The 19,504-nt window shown below is 40.5% G+C and overlaps 1 protein-coding gene across 6 annotated transcripts in view; it reads right to left on the reverse strand.

The window, feature by feature from the left end:
* Positions 1–371: 371 nt before the first annotated feature.
* Positions 372–19,504, reverse strand: part of NOL4 (nucleolar protein 4) — a 189,963-nt gene continuing 170,830 nt past the window's right edge. For all 6 annotated transcript variants that reach the window (XM_013184980.3, XM_048046575.2, XM_013184979.3 and 3 more), the window contains 3 exons: positions 13,517–13,697; positions 9,347–9,427; positions 372–1,020 (listed from right to left, as the gene is read on the reverse strand). In XM_013184980.3, coding sequence (XP_013040434.2) covers positions 827–1,020; positions 9,347–9,427; positions 13,517–13,697 — 456 coding nt within the window. In that variant the 3' untranslated portion in view covers positions 372–826. The remainder of the gene's footprint in view (positions 1,021–9,346; positions 9,428–13,516; positions 13,698–19,504) is intronic.

A 19,504-nucleotide genomic window follows, 5' to 3' on the forward strand; every position in this document is an offset into this window, starting at 1 on the left:
TATGTCTTTTTTTTAAAAAACCCTCAACTCTTTATTAATTGCTAATAAAGCTGCAATATATTACAGAATGGAGTTGAGAATGGTATGAATGCAGGAAATGCATGCTTCCTTTGGAAGGTATTCCATAGATGACAATTTACAGTACATGGGGGAAGAATTATCCAGCATCAAGAGTTACTCGTTGTAGAAAGAATATGAAGTTGGGTAAAAGGGCACAGTCAGGGGTTCAAGAGAGGAAGGGGGGACTTACAATAGCTCCTCAAAACATTTTCAGGACCAGTGAAAAAGTTTACCAAAGTAAAAATGAAAAATCTTGAATGAAAACAAAAATCTTTTGTTTTGTTTTTTATAAAAATTACATTTTTTTAAAATACAAGATCCTTTTAATTGCAATTGTGCCCTGTAGCAACAGGACATTTGGCAACGTTTTGCCATATACTGCAGCTTTAAGTCCAATGAGTCAGTATCACATTCCACTAATATTGCACTTGGATCTTGAACTATTTTTTTAAAAACCATCACAGCATCTTCTGTTTCCTCCACTTGTTAGAACGAGTTAATTTCTAGCCACTTTTTCGATATTTATGCTGACACACTAAAACAAAAGCAATAGGCTGGACACAGTAAAGTACCTCAGAAATACCAGAGGTCGAAGTTCACTTGAAGCACCTTAACACATCACTTTATGGATCAAGAACAGTGTGGCATTATGGTAATTAACTCTCCTAAAAGACTGTGCAGTAACTGAAGTGTGTGCTCTGCGAAATCAAAATGTCATTAGTGGAAACTCTGAGATAAGACCAGGCCAGTGTGTAGTTCACATGACTCAGTTCTGCTGCAAAATAAGGTTTTCCAGTTCATCTGCAGAACGCAATAAAAATGCGGCTGATTCTCGATACCCTGCCACAAGCTGCCTCACTGCGTTTATCTCAGTCGGACTCAGCTGGGGTCTAGAGCTTGTACTACTGGAGGATCCAGAGCTGGTTGCTAACTGCCTCTTCATACTGAGATCTGTTGGACCTGCAGATAACAAAGGAAAAGATGAGAAGGTTCAGATCCCTCTGCCAAAGACATTTCACCGCCACAGGTTTGTAGATACAAAACCACAGCAGCAAAACCTGCTCTCAGCTGAGTGCCGGTAAGAAGCAGCACATATGAGCAACAACTGTTCAGTTACCATTCCCTTGACAGGAACCACAGTGATTTATTTTTACATACGACAGAAGCCCCTAAAATTCAGCTGACATAACACAAGTCCACTGCCAGCCTCTGAGGGGTATCCCAACAGTGTTATCTGTATGCCCCCCAAAACTGCCCGGGGATCTGATGCTGGTGAGCAGGCAGAAAGCTCATCTCCTGCGCACCCCCCAGCTCCAGCTGCCGTCATAGCCCTCATGGCAATCTGCACACTTTTTTTTTTTCTTTTTTTTTTTTTTATCCCAGAGTATCAAGCTTACGCTCTCTAGATATCTATTTTCACAGCTTTTTGAGCTTCAATTAGCACATGGCCAGATTGTGAATCACTTACTGAGGTAGATAAATGGTCTTTCACTTAAATAGTCCTTATGCCATGTGATCTTTTAAATAGCCCTTGTGATCTTTTATTTAAATCGTTATTTGTGAACGATAGGAGGTCAGTGGGAATCTGGTGGGTTTAGTAAGTAATACACTACCATTTTTTTTGTGGGCTGCATACAGCTGGCAATATTTTGCAAGGATCTTGTAAGGTCTGAACACTGACAAGAGAATCTGCAGCAATCACCATGTTGCATTGGCAGCTTCCTTGCTGTACCACTATGTCTAGCACTTCTCATCAAAGAATATTCTCCAGACCATGTATGCTGCCTGCAGAAGACAGAACTCCTGAGGGCAATCTGCAGATTACTGCCATTGACTAAACCACCTGCTATCTTGAAGTTCAGCTTTGTGGGGAATTTCCCTGGTAGCATGACCACAGTTATTATCTAAGACATACGGTGCTTTGATGAGGTGTTTGCATTTTCCACTTAACACAATACATTTTTTTCTGCCTGGAGATTTGGACAGGAAGAATTGGATTCAGGACTTTTTTAACATGGAAGGATACAGATGGTAAGTATACCTATGAAGCAGTTCATTATGTGGAAATCTGGAGGAACACTGTTTATTCATTTTGACAGCGTAGCAAATCTATACTTCTGGCAGGCAGAAGATCAGCCTGACCTGATCTTAATCTTAATACTCTCCTGAAAACTGGGATCAAGTTATCCCCAGCAATGTATTTTGCTTTCCTATGAGATAAATCTAACTGTTGACTTTCATCTGGAAAATGTGTTTCAGTGCCAAAAGTTTTCCCAGGATTGGCACCACTGTGGATAGACTTCCTAAAGAGACTGGGATAATTTTATAATTTAGCATATTCAACTACCAAACACACCAATTTATACTCCAGAGACCCTCCTAAATAATTCCATCAGAATCACAACATACAAAAACATTTGCTAGCTTAAGTGCTAGTGGAAAGAGTTGCACTGATTTCTAGAAGCTGAAAATCCGGTCATAAACATTACCTATTTTTCTTTTATGTTTATGCAACTATACATCTGAGACCACAAAGGATGTCAAGACTGCCATGTCCCCACATGCACTGAAGTTAATGAAAATCTCCCCCCCGAGTGAATGAAAGTAGAGCTGGATCTATGAAAAGAAACTACTCAAAGAGAAAGGGTCCTCTTAGATCTTCCTATTTCCCACTACGCAACTAGCATGAACACCACTTAGCCTTACAACTGTATTATCCAGTTTTACACTGGCGTAAATGAACAGACTTTAAATGACTTCCAGTGTACAAAGGATAAATAAAAGGACAATCATCCTACATGAATTTGTTTCAGTGTGACCACACACTGCTGGGAAATGATCACGGTGTGAAGAAGCTCAGAGGATGCTTCCAAATAAAACCTTAACCTGGCACAGGCAAGAGGGGTATACACATCATAAAGGCAGCTGGACTGAATGGTTGTAATAAGCCATTAAAGACTTTTATATTTATTGAGGCAGCAGTGGAAGAGCTACCACTGACATATTGAGGGCACTGTGCTCCAGGTGAACCTGCTTTAACTTTTATGCTCTTTCCTTGATTCTCATTCATGTCAGAGCCAAAAACACACACACAATATAGGGCACAACAGAGCTGCTGTGGCAGAGTGCATCTTTTTCTGAAAGGAAACTGTAGGGTTTTTTTTTTGTTTGTTTTTCCTTTGTAATCCATATTTTTAAGTGGTTGAACAGAATATTATTTCACTCATAATTTGAAAATGTATAGAAGCATTCTTGCTTACACTTGTGAGGTTTTCTTTATAAAAATAAAAGACACACAGTAAAAGCACCACTCTGAAAGGAAAACTAGGTGAAGACCAGATGTCCAGCATGCATAAGTCTGTGTGATTCCTCACAAGGCTATAGAGTCACACTGATGTACTCAAACTGAAAGACTGGCCCTCTATTCCTAGAAGTGGTGATTTAACTATCATGAAGAAAGTGTGGTTTTTTGTTTGTTTGTTTGTTTATTTTGTTTTCATCTCTTTGGAATATGTTTATTTGAATCTCTGAAGGAACTGGAAATAGTTTTGTGCAAGTGCAGCTAAGAATTGAGACAAATGTGTGGTTTGCATTCACAAAAAAAACATCAGGGCCCAAAACTTCTCTTGGTCTGGGAGACTTCTGTTGCATACTGAGCTCTTGTATACATAAGAAATGTGAAATCTCAGATTTTAACATAGCCCTTATACTTCAAACTATTTGTTATTTCTTTTATTTCTATATAGTAGGAAAATAGGATTTCATTCACTCTGCAACTCCTACCTTAAGTTCTTAACAAGTAACAGTGTTGTTCCCCTTCCCCTCAAAGAAAAGCCCCCTGAGCAATAAAGCAAAGAAATCCAGACATACAGAAATGTGTTCTTGGCTATGGCTTTAGGATAGTGAATATGCCAGTGCCTTCCCAGGCAGAGAAGCTGCATGGGCTGGCAGAAAGCTGAACAGAAAGAGGACAAGCCATGCTCGATGTGGGGATAAGGATTTCAGTTCTTTTAATTTTGTTACGTGACCCCTACGCCTCACCTCCAAAGCTTGTTTATGACAGGACAAGCTTTATATCTGGGACAATACCTTACTCAGAGACTCACCACATGATATATTATACTGAATTCAGCTTTTAATAGCTATGATAGACACTTACTGGCAATATTACTGATTATTAAAGGCTGCTTAGACTGCTTTCTACTAAAAATGCTTTAGCCTTATCTGTAGCTTCATCAGTCATACCTGGTCCTTCAGGAGATAAGGAATAAATGCATCTTATTCTTCTAGTATAGATTTCCCTGTTTTTGTGCAAATCAGCTATTGAAAGACATGAACCTAAAGCATACTAATAAATATCCACCACGTTTCTTTATCCAGGCAAATAAATCACAGCTATTCTGAATGCTTCTTAAAATAACTGGTTACTGTGGACACTTCATATACCTCTGTCTCCAGAAGCCATCACTACAGATGAATAAATCTGGAGAAAGCCGAACAGCTTATACCCTGTTTCTTTTAATGACTGTCCTTACTTTAAGCGGAAGTATTTTCTTCATATGTTTAACAGTATTTATTGAACAGCCAGTCTTCACAGGAACAAGCGAATGTATCTTTAAACAGAAGGAAAGCCTAATCCGATTTTTTGGCAATAAATTTTGCAGTGTTGGGTTCCTCCAAGGTGATACTGCATGACTTAATGTATTGTTTCCCATCCTAGAGTACTTCAGGACAATTAAAATCCTGAATGCAAACATTATCAGGTTCCACAGTGTTCAAGCAAAGATTAAGCGTACATTGCAAAGGTGAAGACAGAATATTTTTAATTATTTTTCTTCGTGCATACTGTTATAACTCATAAGTGTCACCTCCCAATTTTTATAGCTTCACAACGTTCTCTTAAACTGTGGATTAAACACATTCCTGAGACAGATCCTTTCTTTTATACTGTTTCTGAAGACTGAGGTACTGTTCCTCTGCCTCTTGGACAAGCCACCTGATTGATGCTTTAGCTCAGGAATACTTCACATTCACCACCTCTGTCCAGTAACATAGACCTAATTTCCCTTGTGAGGTGAAATGGTTCTTGTTGGAACCAAATCAAGCTGAACAGGAAAACTCTAAAAACCCACTCTCCGTGTGCTAGACAATCATTTATCAAATAAGCTGCTGGTAGTATCTGCCATTAAATACGCTGTGGCACAAATGGCTTTCCTGTAAATTGCAAGACTTAAATGGAGCTAGTTATAGTCTCACACACTACTCATTAGCAACATGATTTATATCAAATTCCAAAATATGGGTCAGACATGGATGTACTGTACTGATAGTTCAGACAGTACCAACTCTCTCAGCAAAAATCCCTTAAGAATTGTGTGTTGTCACTGGATAGCTACCAGTCTTATAATTAACAACTGCTGAAATAAATGAATAAGAAATATGCCAATGACTCTCAGAATGGTTACCACTATTGCATACAATAAATGAGAATAGAAAAAATATTTTTTAAGCTGTATGTGTTTAAGCATCTAACCTTTCTCTCAGCAAAGATATAAAAAAACATTGAAACCTATTTATAGCAAAATAGGAGCATAGAATCATTAAGGTTGGAAATGACTTCCAAGATCATCTGGTCCAATGATCCCCCAACCACCAATATCACCCACTAAACCATGTCCCCAAGCACCATGTTCAACCTTTCCTTAAACACCCGGAGGGAAGGTGACTCCACCACCTCTCTGGGAAACCCGTTTCAATGCCTGACTGCTCTTTCTGAGAAGAAATGTCTGCTAATTTCCAACATGAACCTCCCCTGGCACAACTTGAGGCCATTCCCTCTAGTCCTATCCCTAGTTACCTGCGAGAAGAGGTCAACACCCAGCTCCCCACACCTTTCTTTCAGTTAGCTGTAGAGAGCAATCAGGTCTCCCCTGAGCCTCCTCTTCTCTTAGGGACATAGTTTAGTGGGTGACATTGGTGTTAGGGTGATGGTCAGTCCAGATAATCTTGAAGGTCTTTTCCAACCTTAATGTTTCAATGATTCTGTGATTCTAGACTAAACAACCCCAGTTCCCTCAGCCGCTCCTCACAGGACTTGTGTTCGAGGCCCTTTACCAATTTCATAGCCCTTCTCTGGGCATGCTGCAGGGCCTCGATGCCCTTCTTGTACTGAGGGGCCCAAAGCTGAACGCAGTACTCGAGGTGCGATCTCACCAGAGCAGAGTACAGGGGAATGATCACCTCCCTGGTCCTGCTGGCTATACTATTCCTGATACAAGCCAGGATGCCGTTGGCCTTCTTGGCCAGCTGGGCACACTGCTGGCTCATGTTCAGGCAAGCATCAACCAGCACCCAGAGATCCTTTTCCTCTGCACAGCTTTCTAGCCACTCTGCCCCAAGCCTGTAGCATTGCATGGAAATACATTTGCCCGTGCTTTGAAATCTCTCATGCGTCTTTCTATGCCATCCATTCTCCTCTCCCCCCCTTTTTTTTTCCTATGAGTGGCTTTAGAAGAAGTGAATATTGTACTTGATTCTCATCTACTCCAATAAAATTAAGTAGAAACAACTATCAAAGCATGTTACTTTTCCCAAATCAGATGTATTTATTATTGCAGGAATGTTTTATTTTGATATTATGCATCTGTCAATGTTTCTTGTTCTTCTCCTGCCTCCAAACAGAACAGATGTGCCTAAAACTATTGTTTTATGTGCCAAGCGATCTCAGATCAAGTAAACAATGACTAATGAATTGGACCTTTTAAGCTTCTTTCTCCCTCCTACACCTTTCCCTCTGGGAAACACATTTTCAGCTAATTTAAATAGCAGAAATATGTGTACATATATATATAATATGTATATTGCCTGAGGAAAGAGATGTGAAAACACAGAAATGCCTATAGCCACTGAGCATCATGCATTTTCAACAATCAGCAAACACATTGCTTTTCAATGAAAGGATTACATGGCATACACCCATCTGGCTTGAATGACTGTCTACTGAACTTTGTGCTAAGGTAGAAAAGTAAGATATTGTCCAATTAAGCCACAGATATTTCATCCCAGTTCCTATGGTGGGAGCAGAATAATACTTGCGTATACCATGTGGCCAATAATTTGAAGAGGAGGAGGAGGAAGGGGGGACAGAAATGTGGGGATGATCTTAATAAAAAATTCAGCAAGTATTTCACAGAGGGAAACTACCACTTTTGCCACAACATAGGTCAAATCATTTAATTTCTCCCAACAACACATTTTGTTGTTTTTTGAAATGGGAATAACACACTCTGCCAGGTTCCTAACGCCATCAGTCTTGTTTTGTCTCTTCATGCTCCAGGCTCCACCTGTACTAGAAATAAGCTGTTTTGTCTTTTATTTCTATCTCCACTTTGATGTCTGCAGGATAGCACTGAGAACACAGAAAACTGTGCAGTAGTACAGTAGTATGAAAAGCTGGAGAGAGCAACCTCAAGGTAAATACTGTTCACCCCCTACATTAAGGCCATCCATGTCGTGGTGAATATGCAGCAGTTAAAGAATTAGCTGCATACTGGATATGCTCTGCTGGACTCTTTACTGTTTTTCTCCTACTTTATTGCCAAGAAGCCTCTACTGAATGTTCAAGATTTTACAGAAGGTTACAACTTCGCCAAATTTGAGCCCATTTTCTCAGAGCAGGAAAAGTCCCCAGATGCATGGCAGCTTCCCCTACCAAGCATGTTCCTGGGACATTTCACAGAGGTGCTGGAGCTCCTCATATACACATCGGATAAATGACATGCATTCCCAATAACCTTTGGTTAAATTGCTTTTAATGAAACAACTTCAGAAATATTCACCCTGCAGCTAACTTCTGGATGGAAAACTTCAATTCAAATAGTTAAAGCTTGTCAAAGTTATAAACAAGGAAAATAAGAATGCATAATGGGAAGATTGGAAAAGAAAAGACGTAACAGCAATTTTCTCTCGCATGCCTCATGTTACCATGAAGGTTGCATTATAAAACTGTCAAATTTGAGACATAGATGCCTGTGAATTCTCTCATCACTGTTACCAGCAACATCACCCTCTAAAAACTGTTACACCTGACCATCCCCTGCATTTCAGTACATGAATGCATACAGGCTTGGCGAGGCACACGGAAATTGCACCCTGCACCCAGATACTGTAACCTCACAAAAGAGAGTCTACATAACAATTTCAGCTGTGATAAGTACCCGCAATTCCTACACATGACTTCCCTGTTGCCTATACTAGTGTCAAACACACTCTCTTTGCATGTGTGCAAATGTAGTGTGGGTTAAAGGGAAGGAAGCAGGTGGGGCTTATACCCCTCAGCATTCTGTGAGCAATGCTTGGAACAGCACATGCTTCTGTATAACGTTATAGCTGATAAATTTAACAGCCCTGTTCGTCATGCACACAGTATGTTCTACTTTTATCTAACCTTTCAGCCCACCTAATGCACCTGTATCCCACTGAGCCGACAAGCCCTGTGGCAATTGCGTGCATCTCTGACCTAAACTGCACAAAAGAGCAGTGAAATAACTACTTTCTACTGTCATATGAAGAACTGGACTGAAGTGCTCAGCCTTGCTCTCCCTGCCCCAGAGCAGCACAGCCAGGCTGAACATTGAGGTTCAGCAGCCTTCATCCTAGGTCCTTTCCAACCTTGTGTTTCTATGACTCTATAATTCTTCATCTTCATTAGGGATGCACTGCACTGCTCAGAATGAACGTAGCTGCCCCGCTCATGCAGACCTCTGCTGGTCCAGTAGCTACACCACAGTAACTTCAGTTTTGGAGCACAACATGGTCTAGAAAGAATCGAGGGATCAGTGAGCAAAATTAACTGTGTGAACCAACATTTGTGCCAGGGATTGCAATTAATTAGACTGTTTATTAGTAACAAACAGTGACAGAGGTTAAGTTGGACTGTGTACAAGATATAGTGGGGGCTTCCCATTCTGCAAAAGTCCTGCAGCCTGGGCTAGTTGGTTGATGTGGTAGATTCTGCAGGATCCTGAAGAACCAGAAAGGCCCATTTGGACGTGGACGGAGTGGAGAATGGCCTCGGGACCAGAGTCCTCCTGGTGCAGCAGGGAGACGTGAGCAGTGTGACAGGAGTCCAGCAGCTACTGGCTGTGCAACAGGGATATGTTGTCCCCACAGGGACAGGCCACACTCTTCAGGCCTGCTTGTGGGAAAGGGGGCTACAAAAACAGCCTGTCAGGGCTCGGGATTTGCTTGCAGTGTGAATTTATTGGGACTCACTGGGAGGACTCACCTGAGTTGGAAGGGGACTGGACGTTTGTGGTGCCTGGGATGCAGTGCTGACTCGCGGCTGTGGTAGAGGGCGGCTGCAGATCTGTGTAGAGAAAAGGGGACAGAACAGCTGCTTTGTCATGTCATGATACAAGGGAGTGTCTGACAAGGCCAGTCTGCCATTCAGTCTGAAACACAATCTCTCTTTTTACACATACAAAGGGAAATGACTGACATTTCTGCCTAGAAAACCAGAGGACAACGCAGAAGGAACAGCCCACAGATCAGCTCCAGGAGGCCCTTCAAAGGCAGCAGAAACACACTGCACATCCTCTTACAGAAAATGGACCTCAGGAAACAAAGTAGCTGTGGAGAACCAGGCTCAGACAAGCCAGCCCTGACAGCTGGTAGTCACCAGGAGAGCGTGGACTATGACCTGTTAGACAGAAACACCTGGGGGGATCCCACTTCTGCCAGGAGAGGCTGAGGCAGCAGCAGGCAGGGACTCTGACGGCTCACGATGGCAACAAGAGATTTTGCTCCCAGCAGAGCAGTCTGTTGCCTGTACTCATCTTCCTGTCCCTGAGCTGGGCGTCCGTCCAGGCTCATGCCAGGTACGGTGGAATGGGGCCAGCTGAAGCCTTTGTGGCTGGCTGGGGGCTGGCAAGCAAATGTCATTTGCACTCACCCCACCCTTGGGCTTTTCTTTTCACCTCTGTAGCAGGAACTGCCTCAGCCTTAAAAAATTAGAGCCATGGAAATCCATGCTTCTCAATAAGCTGTTCTCCTTGAACGTCTACATCGTCAAGGGCTACTTGCCCAGAGGCCTCTCCTCAGCCTGTATACAGGCTGACAGAGGCTCTGTCAACCCATAGATTTCTTGCAGATGGGGTGAAGCTTTCAAGTTGAGCTGGCTAGGCCTAGATGTTTTAAACACAGGGGAAAAAGGACCTTAATGGTTAAAGACCAAGCCTTTTCCTGCCTTTTTTTTGTCTGTTTTTTGTTTGTTTGTTTGTTTGTTTTGTTTTTCCCCTGACTACAAGAAAGGAAGGGTCACTGTACAAGCTGTTGCATTCTGCTAGCTCATATTGAGCAGTTGCATGAAGGCTCACCCCATACAGTTGTGTAAGGAGATAATTATGGTTCTGTAATTGGCCATGTGGAAAGACAGACTGAGGAGGGAAGCACTGCAAGAGCAGGCACAGAGAGGTCCCTGAGCCAGACCTACAGAACCGTTGGGTGAGCAGATACCTAAGTATTTCAGATGGGAGCGGAGTAGAGATGAACTTTATAGGGGAGGAAATAACCAAAGTAAATGAGTCACAGCATTTAAAACACACACATCAGTTGGATTACTAGATAGGAGAGCTATTGGACATGGTCATTATATTACTGTGGGGAAATGTCCAGAAATAAAAATTCAAACAGCAAGATTTAGCTGTCTTTTGCAACTTCTCTTCCTTTTTCCTGTCTTAGCAGATATGTAAACCAGATTGTATTTGTTTATACACACATCCTGACTGAGGTGTATATTTATCTTTACACTAGGTGAATGTTTGTAAAGGTGATAAAAGCATTTGATGAGTTACTAAATTGAAGAGGAAATGCATTCTTAAAATCACTTCTTAGGTCCTGAAAACAATTCACAAAGAACTATCCTGTGTATGTTTGGAACGAGAGTCCCTGAAACATAATAATGACTGCAAACAACTACCCTGTGAGGTCCCTGTGAGGAGGGAAGTTGTTACCCCTCTCAACTGCAACTCCACCCACAAATGAAAAAACAAATATCCAGGGACATGTCAGAGATGATGGTCAAATCCCTAGGAACTGGCCCCCAAATCCTCCCATTTGTCCAATAGGGAAACCAGCTAATGGAGCCAGAGTACTTTACACTCAATAGCCCAGAGTAAATCAGTTTAGCTACTGGTTGCTTTTGTGTCAATGAGACTAAGAAATTGACGGAGTTCCCATTCCACAACTTCCGTAAGGAACTTCGTGAAATGGCAGGTGGGTCACAAATGAGTGGCCAGCTAGACTGTTAGCATCACCAACTGGTTTCCAAATGCTAGCACGTAGACTTTTGGCTTGTGCATCTCATGTGCTTTGGATCCTATGAGATCCCTATGGAGAAGACGTACACCTTTGCACAATGCTTCAACAATGCATAACCACATGGAAGAGGTGCAGTGATTTACTAGTCTCCCAAAGTAAAAAAAAAAAAAAAAAAAAAAGTACAGACAGGATTATTTTCCAGTGCAAGTAGGGAAAGGCAAGGAAGAAAAAATGTTTTGGCATACATCAGTATGCAAACCATCAGCATCCTCTGGTCCCTTCACCCCAGCGGTGCTATGCAGAGGAGTACAGTGCACTGCACTGTTACCTGGCTGCATTAGTTGTGCATCATCTGGTAGTTGTGGGATAACCACTGTTTGTCCTACAAAACCCGTCTTGAACTTTAATCATGACAAAAGCACTAGAGTCCTCTGCATTAAAGATATGAAGAAAATGTTGCTTCTAATCAGAAAGCAAAACTAATTTTTGATGTCAAATTTGTACCTCATTTTCAAAAATTGAAGTGCATATTGAAGAGACACAAAATACTTTTGTCTAAATCCTACAATCCACTGAAAAGTAGGAGTTACAAAAATGTGTCCTGTATAAAAGGTTTGAAGGGAAGAAGAAGGATTCAAAACAGTTGTGATTCCTTCACAGTTTAGGATTATGTAAAAAAGGGCAATTCTGATGGCTTCTGCTGACAAACAAGTCATATGGGAAGCTTAATCCTGCTCTTACTTGGATGAAAGAGCAAACACCAACTGTTTTCAGCAGGAACTGATTAGGACATTCTCTGACCACAGTGTAAAAGGCAATTTGAAAGTTCTTGTACATTTTCCCAGGAAAACAGATTTCCATGGCTGTCTTACTCTTATTAAAATGTTTGATCAGAGATCATATTCAATATCTCAGAAGTGTTTTTCATGCATGTAGAAACAACTGTAATCATCTCTTTAAGTCAAAGAATTTTGAAAACTAAAATATTATCTTTTTCTAAGCCTATAGAAAATTTTATGTAAGTCATTCACAGAGGTGAAGGTCGCCAGTACACCATACACCACTAACGCTTTGCAGGCTGCAACCCTGGTAGCATTCTGAAAATTGCTTAGCATGTTGAAAATTGAGGGTGTAGATGAACAATTATTGTCTTGCCAAAGCCAGTCCATGTACCTGAAGCATCACACTCCTCAACCAGTGAGGAATCAGCCAGGACAACAACCCAGGGATTTCTCTGTCCTCTGAGACACTTTTTAAATACTGTTCTTGGAGGCAAGAGGCCCTCAGTCTTCCAGAGCAATCACTTTTCTCTGACAGACAGACAATACTCTTCCTATCAGAGTGGGTAAACCATTTCCTTTGCTCTGAATTTGTATGAAATCAGTAACGGGCACCATTTCAAACAAATGATACAATTCACATACATTTGTTTGTTTGCTAATGTAAGAAAGGAATATTATTTAAACAAATGATCCTTTTTGTTTCTGAGGTGTTTATTGTTTTTTTTTTTGTTGCTGTTTTGTTTTGCTTTTTGTTTTGTTTATTTTGTTTTTCAGATGGGCATATAACCTCACGGTGACACATAATTACTTGCACCATTTTTAGCATAGTGTATAAATAGATGTGCTGATTTCTCATTTAACACTTGTCATGCGAGATCCTTATCTGGTGTAAATTAAAGCATCCAGAGAAACCACGTGAGAAATCCAGGCCAATTCATTTCCTTCACAAAATATGGAGCTCAGTGTTTTCAAACTCCAGTCACAAAGATACTAATGGCCTCCTTTTGTGATCAGTAAAGGAGAGGACAATAATAACAGGGTATGTCCCCATAAAGTCATGCAAATCTGCAGAAGATCTAACCCAGCTTTTTTTTTTTTTGATGTTCTGCTTTGTTAGGGACTTCAGGTTCAGTCTCACCCTATTGTGAATCAGTCCCTTGAAACCGAAATGAGACTAGCATGCAGTGAACAAGCATTTTGCTCAGCAGTCACTGTTTGCAGGATTGTGTCCCTGCTCATTATCTGATAATAGCCCATGGATATCGAACCCCTCGGACTAGCTTTCTGTACAGCAGGGGAAATGTACACATGAGCACATATACGCACAGGCATATTTTGTAAGGAAGGAAACTCACCACTGCTAGAAGCATCGTTGAGATTTAGCAGCCCACCTCCGAGCCCTCTGTAACTATGGTAACTGTAGGTCCCATTTCCATTGATGTACAACACCTCCTGTGTGCTGGAAACAGCTGATGTTGAGTAAGTGACCTGGGCTGGCTCCTGTTTGTACTGTTTGTCAGCTGAAGCAGCCTCATCCTGCAAAAACAATGAAAGGTTTTGAATTATTGTCACATTTTGTCTTGCATGAGAGGGTCTTTTCCCTTGTTAAGACTTCCCATCCATTGCTTTCATAAAATTTTAATACATGTCAATCAAGCACATATGTGTCTGTGATAGAATATCAGCTGAAAAAATACAAAGTAAAAACGCAAGAATACGTTTCCCATAAATTTGAGACCTTTTTTTTTTTTTTTTTTTTTTTTGTGCTCCACTAGCCAATAACGCTGTTTCTCAAAGAGGAAGAGGCATCCTCTCATACTGAAGAGCTCAGTCTCCCGCAAAATCCAACTCTGTGTAGATATAGCATGGAAAAGGATAGAAGGAAGCCGTTGTTTTCTGACTACGGGTGTGACCCTTCTGAGTCAAAGAACCATCTCTTTCTCAGTAAAACAAACCAATACAGAATGCACCAACTCCTTTTCTTCATGTACCAGCCTCAGAAATGACAGAAGGAAAAGAGGAACAGAATGCAACCACATTTCCCGTGTTTGCAGAAGGCTGAATGAGCAACCATCCACACAAGGATGGTACTTACCACACAAGTGGTAAGGATGCCTCTGCAAACATGGTTTGTAAGTATTTGTAGCCTCGTGTATAGGCAGTGACTGTACACTATGAGTTCCTCTCATGCTCCTTATTTACCTCGTAGATGATAGCAAAATATTGAACAGGATTTAGCACAACAGCCCCACAACTTTCCCCTACAGGAAATCCCATTTCAGAAGAAAGTGTATATTTCTCCATCTATGTTTGCTGTATCTACTGCTGAGAGCACCACACCTCCACTCATGATCACAGAATGCCCCAGTAGCAACTTTAGTTATGACACTGGTGGAAGGGTGGGGGGGGGAAGGGAAAAACATTAGAAAAAAAAAGATTTAATGTGTTTTAGTAGTTGGAAACAAGGAAAACAATCAGTGAATGACTGCTCAGCCCACTGAGGGATTTAAGCGTCAGAATTTCTGATTTAGCTTGCAATTGTATTTGAGCTTCTTTGTTTCTTTTTAACTTGTAGACTTTTTTTTTTTTTAATAAGCCTGACTCTACTCATTATGTGATGAAAATATATGTCAGTAGTTTCGAATAAAATGGTTGTATGGATCATCATATTTATAAAACACAGGTAAGATTTTTTTGAAGACATTTTCAGAGTATTCAACTGAACAACAATCTGTATCATCTCCCCCTTTTTGTAAGATTCTGTACTACCTCTTTATTGTTGCTAAATATACCAAAGTTACTAAAAATGATATAAAATATTACAAACCTTTATATATATATATATAATAACAATGTATATACCAACACAGAAGGATCAAATAGTTCAAACAGTGCCCAGATTGTGTCAAATTAAACATGTTTTGAAGTAATTTTCCCATTACCATTAGTCAGTTCCATCTCTCAAATAAGATGTCACCAACTTTTCTGAGATGAAGATATCCCTGTCTCTTTTATTGGCTAAAAAGACTTGGGCTCAAGTGAGATGACTCATGAAATGGAACATATATTATTAACATAAACTTTTAATATTTAATACAGAATACTGAACCATCACATAATTAATTCCATAAACAATCAGAATGGGGTCTATTGAGCACTAATATGAGTGGAGGCTAAGCTCTGCATTTTTTAGAGAGCTGGCCAAACTGGTCTCCTTTGTGTTTTCTTAAACAATAATAGACTTAAACAAAGAGCTAAAATTGCAATGCTTTTTTTTTTTTTTTTGGCCAGGAATTCAACTTTAATATCATATGCCTTTAATCTCCAAATGCCATTATAAAAGAAAAAGTATTATTTTCTATGAGAAAAAAATTATAAGCTCTACAGTAAAGTTCTGTCTTCACGACCAAGCTGAAATCTTCATCCAAATCCTTAACACTGTCAAGGCTGAGATGTCTTCTACCCTTATTTCTAAAACTAGATGACATTTCATGCCGTAGACTCACTCAGGGCCTCATTTTATTGTCATAAAGAGCAGCAAGGGATTTTCACCAAATTTATCAAGGACTGGACTGTGTTCAAAGGGTACAGTGCAAAGAGGACTAACTCCCAGAAGCTGCCAAAATATCTAACTGCACGTACACCATCTGACCCATCTTTAGCAAGAAATGTACTGATGTCTCCAGAAGAATCACTGTACAGCCACGTAGTGCCAGCCCATGGCTCAACAGAATATCTCAGGCCCTGTTTCTTTATCCAACTTTCTGGGACCCACAGATTTGCTGGGCTCCAGAGGCCCTCTAGCCATTCAAGTGAAAACACAGCAGTGAGTTTATTGCAGAGCTGGTGCACTGAGCTTATAGCTGAGCACAGCAGAGTCGGGCCAGAGGGCACAGCAAGGATGCAGCACATTGATGTGCACCAGCCTGGCTGCTGGAGCACGTGGCTGAGGTAGGAGACCTGAGTTCTGGCTTCTTGTGGCAAGACACAGTGAAGAGGAGTCAAATTTGGGATGCAAGGTCTTTGCTAGCTGTGGCAAGGAAGGGACCTGAACTCAGTGCTACCATCTCCTAGCAACCAGGCTAAAAGCGAAATTGCGGTGGGAGTCATAGCTGAAGCTGTGCCACTTGCCGAGTGCAAAGAAATGCACAATTCATGGGCAGAGAGTTAGCAAACAGAAAGGGAGCATGACTCAGTTCCCTTGCAGAGACGTGCTGCCTGGGGAGGCTTCCAGCCCTGCTCCCTTCCCTGTAAATACCTCTCATTCCGCATCTCCCTAGCACAAGATTCACAAGCTGCTCTGAGATTGGGAGCCCAGGACTTTGTATCAAACCAGTCACAGCCCTGTGAAACACCATGGCGTGCCCTGTGGTGGGGCTTGGGGTGTAATCCTGGGGAAGGAGCTCCCTAGGGCCATGAAATGGTTCGAGGAGAATGCTGAGCATGGGACTCTTGGTTCTGCGTATGAGCTCTGATTTCCTGCCCAATTACAAAAGATGCCTTCCTCTAAACATTGCATATATTTTTAAAGAGCATGCCAATCAGCTGTATTCAAACGATGAATAGGGCACCATACATTTCAGACCTGAAATCTGGACCTTTCCTAAGTGCTTAGCTCAGTGCTTCAGGACGTATAAATGTAGAAGCAGGGTAGGATTTTGGATGACCTTTTTCTGAGCAGGCTCAGGTGTTAGCCCTACCAGCAGGATGATGAACCATTAGCCTGGTAACAGGGGGGTTGGTTGTCACCTCTCATACACTCCTCTGGGATTTAGACATTTTTCAGGAATCTTTTGTACTTAAAAGGCAAAAGTTCATACTTTCGCCTTGTAGCCATGCTGAGGATAAAGAAGTCAAGCTCTCTTTCTCTTGGGTAGGGAGAACATGAATATCATGCTCATTTTTACATACCCAAGATTTATTCTGCACAGATTAATGCTCTTCTTTCTTTTCATCTTAATTGTTTTTGCTTTTAAATTGTTGTAGAAATCAAACTGTTGTTCCAGAACTGAGATTTTTCAATCATTCTGTGTTACTTGTTCAGCACTTTCTTTTGACAAATGCTTTCCCCTTACATTACATTTGTATTAGAAAGGCTTAATAATTGATTTTAAATTTGATTTTTAAAAAACATTTTAATTCCATAATAATCAGCGACAATTAACTAACCTTTTATTAATATGTTTAACTTATCTGGAACACATATTGTTGCAATTCATAACAATTTTTTAAAACTTTCCAAGTGTTAACTAACCATTTTAAAACTGTTTATAATTTACCTTTAATAAGGAGTATGAACAAGAAGAAGATAAAACATTTGTCCATCTAGAATTTGACTTATACCATCTTCATTTTGTATACGGCAATGGAAATAAGTCATCCTTCTAATAATATTTCTCTTCTGACTTTATTTTGGAGGAAAGGTAAGTTAGGTCTTGAGCATATCATCTGGAAAATGATGGAAATCACAGAAATGCAAGAATACCTTTTAGCTACCAAAGCATGCTAAAATGCAAAGTTATCTGTTCACTTGAAAAAGTGGCAGCATGAAGTACATACTGTGATCTACAACTTGGTATATATCAGTGATATCTACATTTTACTTTTACGCCCAAGTCTGTACCAGGAGAACACAATTCTTTTTTTTTTCCTTAAAAGATATAATAGATGTATTTATTTATTTATTCATTTATTTATCATGGTAGAGATTAAAAAAACTTCTAAAGACAGTAAATAATCAGAAACTATTTCATGAACTATTAACATAACCTGTATACCAAGGAAACCCTACTCTGACATATTCTGAGCAGCTAAGGAATAGTTTAAAGGAAAATACCGTCCACAGCAATGCAGATGCTAGTGCAGAACACCACATTTGTGCTACAAAGAGCAAGGCTCACTGGCAGCATCCCAGCCTCCCACTCTTCATGCCAAAGGAAGTACAGTATAGTCATTTCTTTTCAAGAAATCTGTTCGTTATGGAAGCAACTCTAACAATGCCAAAGCTCCTTTTTTTTGTTCCCTGTCTCCCTCACCACCAACAAAATAATAAAATAAAGTAATATCTTGTTAAAATAAGAAGCCCTGGCAAATCAATGCTACTCTGAATTTTGATCCCATAAATACAGAAACATCAGAAATTCTGTGCACTCCCATCAAGAACAAACACTGCTGTTGCTTTGGCTCTTGGTCCACTGTTATCAATAAGCACATAATCACATGGACAATGCTGGCTGACCAAAAAGGTAACAGAACTTCAAGAATATAAATGGTAATGTTCCAAATATGGCAGAGATGGTAACATGCATTTGACTTACTGCTTTCATGAAGTGCACTGTCTACCAGATCAATAGATTAACAGCTCTCAGAATACCAGCTTTTAACTGCCCTATGTCAAGGTGATTTTTTTTCCCCACTCAGTTAGAAAAGAGAGAAACAAGGAAACACATTTTTGCCTCATGTTGCCTGACATTTCCTTTCTGAATATGCTAAAATGCCTAACGTGGATTGCTTTTTGTTCTTCTCAATAAATACTGCTCTTACAAGACGAATTTGAGGCTAGAAAAACTCAAATGCAGATTAGTCTTCAAACAGATAGGCAAGTCAGGGACCCTGTATTTGCATACAGTCCTCCATTTTTTTCAGCATAGGAAAATCAATTTATTCACGTGAAAAAACAAAACATGCTTTCATGTGCTTTAATTTTTTTTCAGCCTCAATATCTTGTAATGTGGCTTTAGAAGAAAGTAGATAATGCTTCATATATTTTTCCCATTTGGGCCACACCAATTTATTCCTGTGATTTTTGATTCAAAAGTGAAATAAATAGAAATACATGATAAAACTGTGTAGCACTTTTCAAAGCATACCCAATTAATCCTCACAATACTCTTGTCAGATGGGACTTTTATCACTGTTTTTCAGATGGTGAGATTCTGGCAACAAAGGCAACCTTAAGCTAGCATTACTTAACATGGAAATGCTTGAGTTCTGTAACCATATCAATGTAAAGTGCTTCTCTTTGTGTAACTTACTTATTTTTTTTAATAATGTGAAGAAACTCCAAAGTTTAATCATGGGGACACCCTGCTGAATCTGCAGGAGCTGTGGGGCTGGGAGATTTCTGCATGCCTCAGCAGCTGCCAGGTGAAGAGGCCATGAGCATCCATCTGCATGGAGTAGGGCATTTGAAGGAGGGTAAGCCATGGAATTCCCATGCAGGGTCAGGAGGGTGGCCCCTTCTTGGAGACCCAGAAACAGCACCTGTTTTCCCTTCTCACGACATGATAACATATACCTTGTATGCTGTCTCTTCAAACTTCTTTCATACTGTGTCTTCCAAA

This window comes from Anser cygnoides, chromosome 2 (assembly GCF_040182565.1).
Source record: "Anser cygnoides isolate HZ-2024a breed goose chromosome 2, Taihu_goose_T2T_genome, whole genome shotgun sequence".
Lineage (NCBI taxonomy): Eukaryota > Metazoa > Chordata > Aves > Anseriformes > Anatidae > Anser > Anser cygnoides.